The 15,796-nt window shown below is 45.3% G+C and overlaps 1 protein-coding gene across 1 annotated transcript in view; it reads left to right on the top strand.

Moving 5' to 3' along the window:
* Positions 1 to 15,796, top strand: part of LOC126092404 (selenoprotein N-like) — a 169,455-nt gene that overhangs the window by 147,343 nt on the left and 6,316 nt on the right. The window contains exons 7-8 of the mRNA XM_049907977.1: positions 3,910 to 4,007; positions 8,180 to 8,389. Of these exons, the coding sequence (XP_049763934.1) occupies positions 3,910 to 4,007; positions 8,180 to 8,284 (203 nt within the window). The 3' untranslated portion in view covers positions 8,285 to 8,389. The remainder of the gene's footprint in view (positions 1 to 3,909; positions 4,008 to 8,179; positions 8,390 to 15,796) is intronic.

Below are 15,796 nucleotides of genomic sequence, written 5' to 3' on the forward strand. Positions count from 1 at the left end.
CTTCTTTCCTCCACCACCACTCTTTTTGCTTCTTTCTTTCTTGCCTCATACTATTCTCTTGTCTCTACTGTTCTCTTCTGGAACTATACCCTAAAGGCTCTATTCTTCTTCTGTACTATATCCGTTGTTTTATCATCCCACCAGGGTGTTTCTTTCAATCTCTTTTTGTTGCTTGTCCTCCGGCATATTGCTTCCGCCGCACTTACTAATGTTACGTTGAAGCTACTCATTCCTCTTCAACCATTTTTGCTCATACTTTGGGATGCTTTCCTTTGCTATTTGTAGGTGCTGTAGCCTGCTTTCTTCCTCCTTCAAATTCCTTACCCTTATACATTTTTCCTGGTTTTCTGTCCCTTTATTATCCTTAGTCCCTCTCAGGTTCATTACCAGCAAACTGTGGTCGCTATCCAAGGCCTCTGATGGCATTACCTTAATGCCAATTATGTCCCTATTCATCTCACTATCGTACAGGAAGTAGTCAACTATCGACTTTCTTTTTAAGTCTTGACTGTACCAAGTAATCTTGTGGCTCTCTCTTTTCCTGAACCAAGAGTTCCCAACCAGCAAGCCATTCATTTGACAGAACTCTATTTCACCTTCCTTATTTCAGCAGCCGCAACCCTCTGGTCCAAGCACACTTCGCAGCCTTGTCTTCCTCTTCAAACGTGTGTGTTTAAATCCCCCATCACTATCATATTCTTCCTTCCCATCTGCTTCTGCATTTCCTCTTCAAATTCTTGCTTCTTCTCAGAAGTGCAACCCACTTGCAGCGCATACTCTTGTATTACCTCTATGGTTGCCCCTTGAGTGAAATTTTGGTCTTCATCATCCTCTCTTACCATTACTCAGACTCCATTTCTCCTTCCCTCCTCATTTCCACTCCAATGCAGTCAGTAGCCTTTCCTCAGTTCTCTCCTTCCTTCTCCTTTCCATCTCGTTTCAGCTAATCCCAATAGGCCTACCTTCCTTCTTTCCATCATGTCTAGCATCTCCTCCACATTTCCAGTCAATGTTTGTATATTTAATGTTCCAAATCTTAGTCTTTGTTTATAGCCAGTTCGTCAGTGATTAAATCCACCCTTTCCGAGGCTCATTCTATTTTTGAAATCAGAAATCATAATCCACTACTGGCTTGCTGGGCCTATCATAGTTTCACTAGAGCCCTGTTAGCCATCACTTTTCAGGATTCCTGTAGGTCCTTCACAGCTACCGTAGTGGTCATGGGAGACAGTCCCCACTGTACCTCACTCCTACAGGCAATCCCCTACTTCATGCTGTTGCCCATCTCCCACAACTTGGACGAGGGGTTGGACTAAACTTACAACAATGTAATGTAATGATGATATGTTCATTCCTGACCTTGCATGTGCTGTTCCACACTACTGATACTGTTTTAGGATGGTTTACTTAAATGAGTGTACCAATGTTCTTATTCTGGATACAAATATAAGCCTTTATTGGAATTAATCTTTATATCTCATATTGTGGTTGGCGTTAATTCACTGCAGATGAATAACCCCTTTAAATAATTTGTATGTGATGACTTGAGAATAGTAATCCTGTTAGCCTGTACCTGGGAAATTCTTGTCTATATCTGCTGCATTGACAACAAACAAGTAATAATTATAGTACTGTTTGGCAATGGCAGTGCAGCGAATTTGTGAATCATTTTACAATTTACAGTACTTATAAAGTAGCATTTGAGGTTCAGACAGTAGATACACTTTAATGATACAAACTCTGGAATCCTAAATATTTCAAGAAGTGTGTGTAAGTTCTGTGCTGGGACCCTTATTGTTCATAATTTATACTAATGATCTGCCTAGTATCGTGCCATTTAAATCTGTTCTGGATGGTGGTGATAACACTTTCATTGCAACTGGAAATGACACACAGGACCTAAAGGAACAAAGCAAAGCCAGTCTAAGAATTTGCGGTACGTGGTTTAAAGACAATGGATTGAGTACAAATCAGAGTAATACTGAAAATGCAATATTCAGTTTACGCAGTACTAACACTCACACACACACACACACACACACACACACACACACACACAATATGCATTAAATTACCAAGAATCATGTACTTGGTTACATAAATTTCGAGCACACATTAGTAATAATGTGATACTTAGTTCTGATTATGTATTTTTTCATAGCCACATAACATACAGCATACTTCTTGGGGGGGGGGGGGGGGGAGCTGCTTCACTGGAGCAAGAAGAGCTTTTCTCAGCCCACCATTTCTTCTCTACTTCATAAGTTATTTATCATTTTAATTCAAATTTCATTCCCTGTATTGTTATTAGCTTTTGTTTGGTTTCTTTTAGATCCTGTCCTCATTTGACAGAATCACATCTTTTGTTTCCTCAATATTTGAGCCCCCTCCATTACTTCCCATTTTAATCAACCCTTCAGTTATTTCCTTTTTTATAAATATGCAGACTTCTGTACCTGGTATCAATTTCATTAAAATCCTTCTGTTTATGCTGCAGTGTCGTAATACAAAGTACTAAAATAACTGATGTTTTGGTTGTCTTGTTGCTATCCTCATCAGGGCATTTCTGCTGGCAGTGGGTAGTTCAATGTATTGTTTTTTCTATCATTGTCATAAAAGTACCAATGACAATTATGTTCATTTTTATTGGCTCCAAAATTCCACTGGTTAGTCAGAACAGAGGGAGGGGATGTATGGGAAACTAAACAGAGATTAAGAAACTTGCTGATCCTACTCCAAAAAGGCAGCATGGTTTTGGAGACTGTGTTGTCATAGGAATATTATGCCAGCTCTCTCAACAGTTTGAGATAATTGTGGCAGTGTCTGGTGAGGACATCTAACAGCGACTATTTGTGGTTCATCATACTGGAATTGCTGGCAATCAGGTATTGAGATTGTTAGGCTACTTAAAGACGTGAAGTGTACCTGTCAAGTTGTGTGTGAGCATCCACAGTTGCCTCACAAGCACTCGGGCTTCCTCGAACTTACTAGAGAGATGGTGTTCTGCCAGAACCAGTCTATTGCACTGCCCCAATCAAACTTACCATTAGTGCACTTCCATGTGGGTGCTGAAAGATCTAGTAGTTTCCCCCACCTAGCTCACACTGCATACACAGTATACCTTGTTTGCACCTGCAGTGTGGAAAAGATTTTACAGCATCATTAGCAGATCCTACCAAATCCTGGATTTTGTGGCAGCTCTGGAAAATTGGTCTGATGCCTCCTCATGAAGCATGTTGACCACACTTTTGCCAATGCCCTTGACGTTAAGTAAGTGTGTTACCAGCCGCTGCTCTGTTTAATTTCCTCTATCTGCATCCTGCCAGCAATCCCAGTACCATGGGCCACATGTGGTAATTGCACAGAGGCCTCACTGGAGACTATGATGACTGCTTTACATAAACTGACCACATAGAACTGTCATCAAATCATCAAATTTCTGTGACTACCAGTAGGAAAGCACAGCCTGCACAAGCTTATTGCCAGTTCACAATAAGCTACTAATTATCAACAAGAACAGGTTCCCATACCTTCCTCTAACTCCTTTTCACTAAAACCGATGATATTTTAAGGCCAGTAGAAACTTAAAAAATGTAAATTGGTGGTCTTACGAGACTGACAGAATTGCAGCATAAACCGTCTAAGCTCTAAGAAAGGCTGCTGTTGCAAATTTGAAACATCACTTATTTTAGTATTGTATGTGATGATGCGGCAGCATAACCATAAGGTTTTTAATGAACTTTATTTTCATAGTTTTGGCATGTAAACAGGAATGTCATTCCAATAACTGAGAAGACAATACGTCTCAATGTTTTCATTAGTTTTAAAAAGATTCTGTATTTCTTAATTATGGTTATTCTCTGAAGTTCAGTGTGATTTGCAATTAATTGCCATATTTTTATGTTAGAGAGCAGCAACTGACACCATCTGAAGTGAAATGGGATCAACAAATATCAGACGAAGATGCTGAAGATATGCTTGAAAAAGCCATGTTCCCTTTTAAAGAGGTGCGTAATGTAAGGTGGCATGTTCAATATGCGTTGAACATAGGGCTAGCAAATACATAAAAATTTTGTAGAAATTTGATAAGCTAACTAAAGTATAATGGAAGAAACATTTTTATTACAGTTTCCACCAGATGCACAAATTATCTTTCTGAAATCCATTCCTACAGTAACATTGTTACAATTTTTTGACATTACAGGTTTCTTCCTCAGTTGTCAACTGCACGTTTTGTTGCTCATTGTTTCAACTCCAACCAAACTGTGATGTGGACGTGCTGCTTGCCATCCTAGTTACTGTTTGCATAAACCATCAAACAGTAAAATAATGTCTCAGAAATTTAGGATGAATCAAAAAAGAAAAAAGGAAAAAACCAAACTGTGATGTGGACGTGCCGCTTGCCATCCTAGTTACTGTTTGCATAAACCATCAAACAGTAAAATAATGTCTCAGAAATTTAGGATGAATCAAAAAAAAAAGGAAAAAAGTGGCACATTATATGTTGGACAGACTATAAGAACAGTTTTACAAAGATGTAAAAGAATAATGAGAATTCCTGGACAGAACAATATGTAAAATCAGGGGAAGGCAACTGCTCACCCATTGTGGACTGATGTGTGGAGCACTGAAACATGTAACGGAAAACAGCATTCACACTAGGTTTCAAGAACTTTCTCTTTTTCTAACATTAGTAGACCCATTCACAGACACAAATACATTGATACCCAAATGCACATGCTCATGACCACAGGAAGACTAGTCACTGACACTAGATTATTGAAAGCAGTTGCCTGAGCTGAGAGTTAGAGAGGCGGTAGTGGGAAAGAGGCAGGTCTTTGAACAGATGACTTTGTGGCACCATAACAAGATGAAAAAAAATATGGAGATGTAGGAAGAGGGAGAGCGGAGAACTGAGGGGAATGAGGAAAAAAGAAGAGAAGAGAAAGGTGAAGATGAAGAGAGAAAGGGAGGGGAGAGGGGTTGATTCGAAGGGGGGGGGTGTGGAGGAGAGTGGGGGGGGGGGGGGGGAAGGACACTACATGATTTTGAACAGAGGAGGAGTAATGTGGACAGGATAGAGAAGGGAAAAGGTGAGGTGAGGCCGTGGGAACGGGTTAGTGGAGGTTTATCCCAGAGGGATTGCTAGAGCACCAGATGTGTTGGAGAGAACTTTACTAGCTTGTGCATGAGTTCTTGTCTTGAGCTAGGAGTTCACATACATTTGAATATCTTCTCTTCTCTCTCTCTCTCTCTCTCTCTCTCTCTCTCTCTCTCTCTCTCAAGTTCAGTAAGTAAAGAGGGGTGAGGGAGAGGCAGCACATGTACCAAATAGGGATGCGGTAGACAAGCACTGGAGCCAGTGAGTTAATATGTCACTGTGACGATGATGACGTGGAGGAGTGGATTGTGATGGGTGCTGGACAGAGGAAGCAGGGACTGGAGGGTACAGGGTGCTGTGTCTTAGCTGGGGTTGAGACCATGAGGATTACTGTAGGAAAAGAAGAGTTAAAAGAGTAATTCCCATCTACAAAGTTCAGAAAACTGTTGATGGGGAACGGATACAGATGGCATGGGGTATGAAGTAGCGATTGAACTGAGCATGTTGTGTTCTGTAACCGGGTGGTCAACTCTACTCTTTGCCACAGTTTGGACGTGGCCTTTCATTCTGATGGACAGCTGGTTGGTGGTCATTCCCACATAAATTGCTGTTCTGCACCCCCTCCAAATCCACTCCTCCATTTTACTGTGCGTCACACAAAATTGTTGTCTCCAGTGCCTGTGTATCGCATCCCTGTCCTGTACACTTGATGCTTCCATTCAAGCTGTCAGCCATCCCTTCCAATCTCTTTTTCTCCTTCTGCTCACACAACACAGCAGAACCCCTCACCCCAGCCTACCAAACTGCACACAGAACTGCAGACATTGTGTGCTCCTGGCACAATGTAGTAGCGCGCGCGTGCGCGCCACACACACACACACACACACACACACACACACACACACACACACACACACACACTCTGTGGTGCATGTGTTTTGTGGGGGGGGGGGGGGGGGGGGGGGGCACGTGTGCGCATTTTAGGTGAACTCTAGCTTCTTAAAGGATTAGTCCAAAAGCTAGCAAGGTTTTAATTCCTTTTTGTGTGCCTGTCACACTTCCTCTATCTAGTGAGTTGTCTCCTCTACCCCTAATTTATTTACATTCTGCCAGGAATTTCCTTGCCATTCTGTCTGATATTTCTATTTCATGTCCCCATAAATTGTTACACCCAGGTATTTGTAGTAATTGACTGATTCCTGTTGTAATTCTCGTCTCCTAATGAAATTAGGAAAATAATAAATTCATCAAAACTAAAAGTTCACATGGAATTGATGGCATTTCCAGAAGAGTACTAAAAGCTTGTTCCCAACAAATAAGTAGGATTCTCAGCCACATAATGTAGTAACTCACCGAAACAGGGCATTTTTTCAGATAAGACTAAAATATACTATTGTTAAATCATTGCATAACAAAGGGGATAGGTCAGATGCTAACAACTACTGCCCAATCTCACGTCTGGACAGCTTTATCCAAAATTCGTGAAAAAGTAATGCATTCAAGAGTAGTTCCACATATTTGTAAAAATGAAGTATTGAAAAATGTCAGTTTGGTTTTCAGAAAGGCTCTTCAACAGAAAATGCAATATATGCATTTGCTGATCAAATGTTATATGCTCTGAATAACTGAACATCACCCATTTTGATATTTTGTGAACTCTCAAAGACTTTTGACTGTGTGGATCATGACATTCATCTAGATAAACTTAGGTATTGTGGCATGAACGGGACAGTGCAAGAATGGTTTAATTCATATTTAAGTGAAAGAATGCAGAAGGCAGAAATCAACAGTACAGATAGTCAGCAAAAATCAGCAGAGTCCTCTAACTGGGGAGGTATCAAGAAATTGTAAATAATGTCTTTCAGAAAATTAAGTGGTTCTGCAAATGGACTCTGCAAAATGTGTATGGCAATAAACAAACTGCCTTCAGTTAGTTGCATAGACGGTATATACTTCCATGAACTAGAAAAATTTTTTTTAAGTGCATAACTCTAATTTTTTTAACATTTAATGCAAGTGGCCAGTTTTTGTACCACTTCAAAATCCTTCAAAGATCTGACAATAATCGTGCAGCATGTTTCAGATAAACTTCATTACCAGTAACTATATCATATGAGAAATTCTGAGGTTACTGTCAACATTTTCCATCAGGGGCTGTGCAATAAAGGAGGAACTAGAGATTAGAATAGCAGATAATTTAATTACAAAGAAAACAGGCTTTAATGTATCTAAAACATTTGATCCTGCACTCAGTTTGCTTAAACCCTGGTGAAACACTCCCCCCACCCCCCCCCCCCTCTCTCTCTCTCTCTCTCTCTCTCTCTCTCTCTCTCTCTCTCTCTCTCTCTCTCTCTCGCTCGCTCTCCCCCTCCCCCAGTGCCTCCCCTCAAAAGTAAGACTTTTTGGTAAAGGATACTGTCTTAATATGTTTGCCTTACTTATAACATTATTTTATGGTTTGGCATTGGTTTTTGTTTCATCTAAAGTGCCTGAGAAACTTTTCCTTTGTCATTGTCAGGAGACAGTCACTAGTTAAGTGCACAACACAGTCTACACAGCAGGCAACAAAATCTGTATTAACAGCTAAGGAAGCCAACTAGGGAAGTTATCAAAATATTATGTGAAGAAAATAACTCTGTTTCAAACCCAAAAACTTGTAAAGCAAAACAGCTGCACTTTCTTTTATGCTGTTGTAGGCACTCCACGATTTATTTCTTCTCTATGAGGTAGTTATTGCCTGCAGATCATTCAGTACAGTGGAGCCTCTCAACAGCTTTTCTCTCTCTAGGATTTAGTATCTTCCCCTTCCTTTCTTTACTGTAGATATTTTCTTGATATTTTCTTTCATCTTCTCCTGCGAATGAGAATTTTTAAGAATGAAAGAAGCTCTTAATACTTTTCTGTTCATGTCTGTCAGACCTGTAATAGTTGGTTGTCTCTTAAGGTAGTCACTCTTCTTTTATATCACATGATTTCAGTTTGATATTTAACATTCACACTTTGAATTGCCTGTTTTATGTAATCTTTATTTTTATGTGTTCCTCTTTCTAATGCCTGATTAATGTGGTCATGCAATAGGTCAAATATCATCCCATTAAGGAAGCAGTGGTGCTCTCTCAGCTGACGCAAAAGCCGTTACACTGCATTGTTCTCTGGGGTGTCCTAGATGACCAATCGTGCTGAGGCTCAGGTCGGTCCTTGAGAGAAGGTGCACTGTCTGCTTCTTCTGTCATGGACACACTCAAGAAACACTTCATAAGTTCTTGGGCACTTGTAGCTGATCTGAAGGTAAATGAATGGCATAAATTTTACAATTGCAGAATTTAGCAGACAAAAGATGATTGAGATCTGATTTCCTAGGTTTGAGGAGTAAAAATATAAATTCATGTAGATGATATACATTTAGGAGAAAAATTATGAAAAATGACAACACAATGAATTTAAAAGTTCAGTTTACTACAAAATGAAGGATTCTGGCAGTATCTCATTTATATTATATTTGTCTGTAGAAAATATAAATAACTTTTTTCAGCATCAGCATACACTACTGGCCATTAAAATTGCTACACCACGAAGATAACATGCTACAGATGCGAAATTTAACCAACAGGAAGAAGATGCTGTGATATGCAAATGATTAGCTTTTCAGAGTATTCACACAAGGTTGGCACCGGTGGTGACACCTACAACGTGGTGACATGAGGAACGTTTCCAACCGATTTCTTATACACAAACAGCAGTTGACCAGCGTTGCCTGGTGAAACGTTGTTGGGATGCCTCCTGTTACGAGGAGAAATGCGTACAATCACGTTTCTGACTTAGATAAAGGTCAGATTGTAGCCTATAGCGATTGCGGTTTGGGGTATTGTGACAGTGCTGCTCGCGTTGGTTGAGATCCAATGACTGTTAGCAGAATATGGAATCGGTGGGTTCAGGAGGGTAATACGGAACACCGTGCTGGATCTCAATGGCCTCGTATCACTAGCAGTCAAGATGACAGGCATCTTATCCGCATGGCTGTAACAGAGCATTCAGCCATGTCTCGATCCCTGAGTCAACAGATGGGGATGTTTGCAAGACAACAACCATCTGCACGAACAGTTCGATGACATTCGCAGTAGCATGGACTATCAGCTCGGAGACTATGGCTGCGGTTACCCTTGACATTTCATCACAGGATGGAGCGCCTGTGATGGTGTACTCAATGACGAACCTGGGTGCACGAATGGCAAAACGTCATTTCTTCGGATTAATCCAGGTTCTGTTTACAGCATCATGATGGTCGCATCCGTGTTTTGCGACATCGTGGTGAACGCACTTTGGAAGCATGTATTCATCATCGGCATACTGGCGTATCATCCGGCGTGATGGTATGCGGTGCCATTGGTTACACTTCTTGGTCACCTCTTGTTTGCATTGATGGCACTTTGAACTGTGGATGTTACATTTCAGATGTGTTATGACCCGTGGCTCTACCCTTCATTCAATCCCTGCGAAACCCTACATTTCAGCAGGATAATGCATGACCTCATGTTGCAGGTCCTGTACAGGCTTTTCTGGATACAGAAAATGTTAGACTGCTGCCCTGGCCAGCACATTCTCCAGATCTCTCACCAATTGAAAACGTCTGGTCAATGGTGGCTGAGAAACTGGCTTGTCACAATACGCCATTCACTACTCTTGATGAACTGTGGTATCGTGTTGAAGCTGCATGGGCAGCTGTAGCTGCCATCCGAGCTCTGTTTGACTCAATGCCCAGGCATATCAAGGCCGTTATTACGGCCAGAGGTGGTTGTTCTGGGTACTGATTTCTCAGGATCTATGCACCCAAATTGCGTGAAAATTTAGCCACATGTCAGTTCTAGTATAATATATTTGTCCAATGAGTACCTGTTCATCATCTGCATTTCTTCTTGGTGTAGCAATTTTAATGGCCAGTAGTGTATAAAGTAATATTCATAATCTGTCTAATCACAAGCACTCTTTGGGAATTCCAAATTATTAATTGGCTTTTTAAATTTGGTTGTATATAATATGTTACACAATACTAAATAAACAAACATGAGGGTAGGTGATTACTCCTTTTTAGACAATTGATGAGTAGCACATAACCACATGCCACACTTCTGGTTATTGGACAATCTTCTTTGCTTACATTTCACTGCAATATTAATAATGTATATTAACATATGAAGTTCCTGTAAATGTCTTCCTGTTAGACATTATTTTCCTATCTACTTTTGTTTTTCTACAGCAAAATCATCTGAAACAAATTCTTATTTCTAACAAAAATGCTAGTCACGAGAATATTTGTTGGGGAGTGGTTGTAAGAATTCCAAGATCTTTGAAGAGGGCTCTGCAAGATACTATCTACTTACTATCTACTTTACACAGTAATTTTACAACTGACTTATACTGAATACGTAATTTACTTTAACTGAATTATCCTTGAAGACAACTTAGTAAGACAACAGACTAAGAACTATGTAAAATAATCAACAGTGTAGGGAAAGATAGATTGCTACTTACCATAAAGATGACATGTTAAATGCTTTTGGCCACAGCCATCATCAGCAAAAAAGAAACACACACCATTCATACAAATACGCAAGCTCACCTCATGCACACATGACCGCCAACTGTGGCGTCTTTGGCTGGAATACATTTTGGCTCGAACTGCTGGAGTTGGCATTTATGTTCGAGCGATGTGCTCTTGCTTGTGTGAATGAATGGTGTGCGTTTCTCTTTTTCTGAAGATGGCTGTGGCTGAAAGATGTGCATAAGTGTCTTTTAATTTTCCTGTCAGCAACTTAACAACCCCCTGCAGGTTCGGGGGTTAGAATAGGCCCGCGGTATTCCTGCCTGTCGTAAGAAGCGACTAAAAGGAGTCTCAAACGTTTCGATCTTATGTGATGGTCCCCTCTTGGGTTTGACCTCCGTTTTTCCAAATTTCTGTTGTTAGTGCGTGCCATTTGGGGAAGGACGCCTTATGTGGTGTTTTTCTATTGGTCCATCATACACCACCATCTTGCATGCTACCTATTGTCGTGTGGCGGGATTTCCACCCAACGTCTTCTGGGTTGCCTCCTTATCGTCTTGTGTGCAATCCCCTTCTTAGTGCCCACGGCAGCTGTGGACCCTTTCAACACCTAAAATCCAGCACGGTAGCCAGTCCGTTGTGGTGGGGTCGTCATGTTCCCTCTTGGTGGTAGCCCCCTGACCACGCAGGGATCACACTACAGATGCCAGAGCTGTTTCCTCCCCATGCGTGCCAAGGAGTATGTGCCCATCTTGTCTGGGGCACGGGGACTCCGGGCAATGGGAAATCGGCCAGGTACCCGTTGCTTTGGCTGGGTAGCGCCCTTGGGGAGAGCCCTCGCTCGGAGTAGGTGGCACCTGGGCGGACATGGCACAATGAAGCGCAATAAATCACACCAAGCTGGTGGTCACATGGCCACCAGCATCTCTAAGCGAGGCAGAGTTGACTTTGATGCTGCGCAATATGACCCTCAGTCTTTCCCCTCGTTGGCTGCGCCGTGGAAGGGACGCGGATCTAGTGCCAAGCGGGAGCCTTATGTACCACAATACCTTGTCTGTAGCAGGACTGATGGTGACTCCTTTCTTACGACGAAGCCTCTGTTTTTTGTGGAATACCTGGAGGATAAGTTTGGGGAAGTGGCGGGGTTGTCTAAAATGAGGAATGGGTCCATCCTCCTCAAGACGTCCTCCCCAGCGCAGTCACGAGCGTTGCTCTTGTGTGATAAGCTGGGTGACGTCCCTGTTACTGTCACTCCCCACAGTAGCTTAAATATGGTCCACAGGTTTATTTACCATCGTGACCTATTGTTACAATCCGACGACGAGCTGAGAGCCGACTTGGAACGACGTGGTGTGAATTTTGGCCGTCGTGTACATAGTGGACCCAAGACTAACAGGGTGGCCACCGGTGCCTTATCTTGGCCTTCGAGGGTGCTGTATTACCCGAGAAGGCCAAGGTGATGGTTTACCGTTGTGACGTCAAGCCATACGTCCCTCCCCCGATGCGGTGCTTCCAGTGCTGGAAGTTTGGGCATATGTCCTCCCATTGCCCATCCAGCGCCACATGTTGAGATTGCGGACGCCCCTCTCATCCCGATTCTCCATGCTCGTCTCCGCCTGTATGTGTCAACTGTGGAGAGCACCACTCTCCATGCTCGCCGGATTGCCCCGTTCTTCATAAGAAGCGGAAGATAATGGAGTTTAAGACCCTGGACCGGCTTACTTATCGAGAGGCAAAACTGAAATTTGAAAGGTTGTATCCTGTTTCCCTTCGAACATCTTATGCTGCATCCACGTTATCGTCACCCTCGCGAGCGGCGGTTGTCGCCTCATCTGTGCCGCCTTCAGTGGGCCCTCGGGGCCGTGCATCTCTGTCTGCCCCCACTAGTGTCTGGGGGGCAAGCCTTCCTCTGTTGCCCCCTTAGCAGTTGCGGGCAAACCCTCTTATGTCGCTCCCCCCACACTTACTTCGGGAGTAACATCTGCTCAAAAACTGGGGGGCTCGATCCCTCCCCCTCCTTCTCTGCCGGCGTTGCCTCTGCCGGTTCCTCTCTCGCAGAAGGGGTCCCTTGGGGCTCTCCCTTCCTCCGTTTCTTCTCCTATCCAGCCGGATGTCAGCCAGTGGCTGAAGGTTCCACCACCTGCTGGTCGTAGGGCTTCTGCGTCGTCGTCAGCCTCCGACGCTCCTTCAGAGAAGCTCTCCCAGCCCTCTAACCCTAAGGACAGGCGCGGGAAGAAGGAACGTGTCCAAGAAGGACATTCCGGCGGTTTCAGTACCGCCTGCTGTAAATAGTTCTGGCTCCGGGGATGAGGTGGAGATCCTCGCCTTTGCCGCGGATCTCGCCCTCACGGAACCCTTGGGGGCCTTTCCTATGGACACAGCTGACTCTCCCCCGGTGGCGGCAGTTGGCTCTGAGGCGCCGTCTGCCTCTGTCGCCTTCACGCCCTCCCAGTCCCTTACTGCTTCCATTCTCCAGTGGAATTGTGGGGGTTATTTCCACCACCTGCCTGAGCTCCGGATGCTTCTGAGTGTTTCCCTGGTTCTCTGCATTGCTTTGCAGGAAACTTGGTTTCCAGCAATGCAGACCCTTGCCCTTCGCAGTTATCGGAGATACTATAAGAACCGCGCTGCCTGTCAACGAGCGTCAGGTGGAGTTTGCCTCTTTGTTCACCTCTCTGTCTGTAGCTCGCCAGTACTCCTTCTGATGCCTTTAGAGGCAGTCGCTGTCAGGGTTGAGCTCTCGCCGGCTATTATGGTTTGCTCTGTTTACATTCCTCTGGATGGGGAGCTCCCCTGACATATCTTGGCTGCGCTGCTGGCTCAACTCCTGCCACCATTGCTGCTTCTGGGCGATTTCAATGCCCACAACCCTCTATGGGGTGGGACTGTCTCCGATGACCACGGTCATGCCGTGGAGCATGTGTTGGCTCAGCTCGACCTTAGCCTCTTGAACACCGGTGCTCTCACTCATTTCAGTGTGGCCCATGGCTCGTTCTCGGCCATCTCTCTTTGCAGCCCCGGACTTGTCCCATCCCTCCATTGGAGAGTGCATCCTGACCTGTGTGGTAGTGACCATTTTCCCATCTATTTGACACTGCCCCAGTGTCGTTCTTCTGGGTGCCTGCCCCACTGGGCTCTCAACAGGGCTGACTGGCCGGCTTTTACTTCCGCTGCCACCATTGAGTCTCCCCCACAGGGTGACATTGACGAGGTGGTCCGTGTCTTGACCACGTCAATCATTTCTGCGGCCGAGGCTGCCATCCCCTGCTCTTCTGGCCTCCCTCGGAGGAAGGCTGTACCCTGGTGGTCGCCGGAGATTGCTGAGGCTATTCGCAACTGTAGGCGGACTCTCCAGCGTCATAGGCGGCACCCGTCTCTGGAGACCCTCATCGCCTTTAAGAGGCTCCGTGCCTTGGCCCATCATCTTATTGCACGGCATAAGCAGGAGTGCTGGGAGAGGTATGTCTCATCCTTGGGCTCCCGTGTCTCCCCCTCGCTCGTGTGGTCCCGGATCCAGCAGATTTATGGATACCAGACCCCTATGGGTGTCCCTGGGATCTTCCTGGATGGCGCTGTCTGCACGGACGCTGCCGCCATTGCTGACCACCTTGCCACGCACTTTGCTACGAGCTCTGCGACTGCAACTCCCCCCCCCCCCCCCCTTTCGCTCTCTAAAGGAGCAAGCCGAGATGACGCCGTTATCATTCCACACGCGTCGTTCTGAAAAATACAATGCTCCTTTCAGCGAGAGGGAATTCCTCGCTGCCCTCGCCGATTGCCCTGATACAGCACCAGGACCAGACTGCATCCACGCACAGATACTGAAGCATCTCTCCAGGGACTGCCAGAGACACATCCTCAACATCTTCAACTGCATTTGGAGCGAGGGTGTGTTCCCATCGCAATGGCGAGAGGGTGTTATAGTCCCCATCTTGAAGCCCGGTGCGGACCCACTGGCGGTGGACAGCTATCGTCCCATTACCCTCACCTACGTTTTGTGCAAATTTCTCAAACGTATGGTGGGGCAGCGTTTGTGTTTGGTCCTTGAGTCGCGCGGTCTCCTCGCTCCATCCCAGGGTGGCTTCCGTCGGGGCCGGTCTGCTGCGGACAATTTGGTGCGGCTGGAATCTGCTATCTGTACGGCCTTTGCCCAATGTCAGCATCTTGTTGCTGTCTTTTTTGGTCTGCGGAAGGCGTATGACACCACATGGAGGCATCACATCCTTGCTACGTTGCATGAGTGAGGTCTTCGTGGTCAGCTCCCGGCTTTTCTTCAAACCTTTTTATTGCGCCGCTCTTTCCGGGTGCAAGTCAGTGCCGCCTCTAGTTCATCTTATATACAGGAAAATGGGGTCCCGCAGGGCTCGGTATTGAGCGTCTCCTTATTTCTAGTGGCCATTAATGGTCTGGCTGCAGCCGTGGGGTCGTCGGTGTCTCCTTCTTTGTATGCTGACGACTTCTGCATCTCATTTAGCTCAACGACTATGGGAGTCGCCGAACGCAGGCTGCAAGTTGCCGTTCGCAAGGCAGCATCGTGGGCTCTGACTCATGGTTTTCAGTTCTCTGCAGCCAAGACTCGAGTTATGCACTTCTGCAGTCGTCGGACGGTCCACCCTCATCCTGAACTTTCCCTCGACGGCCACCTACTTGAAGTGGTGGACACTAGCTGCTTCTTAGGACTCGTCTTTGATGCCCGGCTCACATGGGTTCCTCATATTACTCAGCTGAAGCAAAAGTAATGGCGGCACCTCAACGCCCGCCTCTGCCTGAGCTACACGTCTTGGGGTGCAGATCGCTGCACACTGTTGAGATTGTACAGAGCCCTTGTGCAGTCCAGGCTTGATTATGGGAGCCTGTCCTATGGGTCTGCATCACCCTCAGTGTTGACGTTGTTGGACCCCATACACCACTGTGGGGTTCGGCTTGCAACTGGCGCTTTCCGTACGAGCCCCGTGGATAGTCGACTGGTGGAGGCCGGGGTTCCTCCGCTGCGGATTCACCGCCATCGACTGCTCGCCAACTATGCTGTCCACGTGCATTGCTCGCCGGGCCATCCCAATCGTCGCCTACTTTTCCCTGCCATGGTCCTCCATCTGCCCGAACGGCGACCTAGGTCTGGGCTTTCCATAGCTGTCCGCGTACATTCCCTGCTGTCG

The sequence above is a fragment of the Schistocerca cancellata genome, chromosome 7, assembly GCF_023864275.1.
Source record: "Schistocerca cancellata isolate TAMUIC-IGC-003103 chromosome 7, iqSchCanc2.1, whole genome shotgun sequence".
NCBI lineage: Eukaryota > Metazoa > Arthropoda > Insecta > Orthoptera > Acrididae > Schistocerca > Schistocerca cancellata.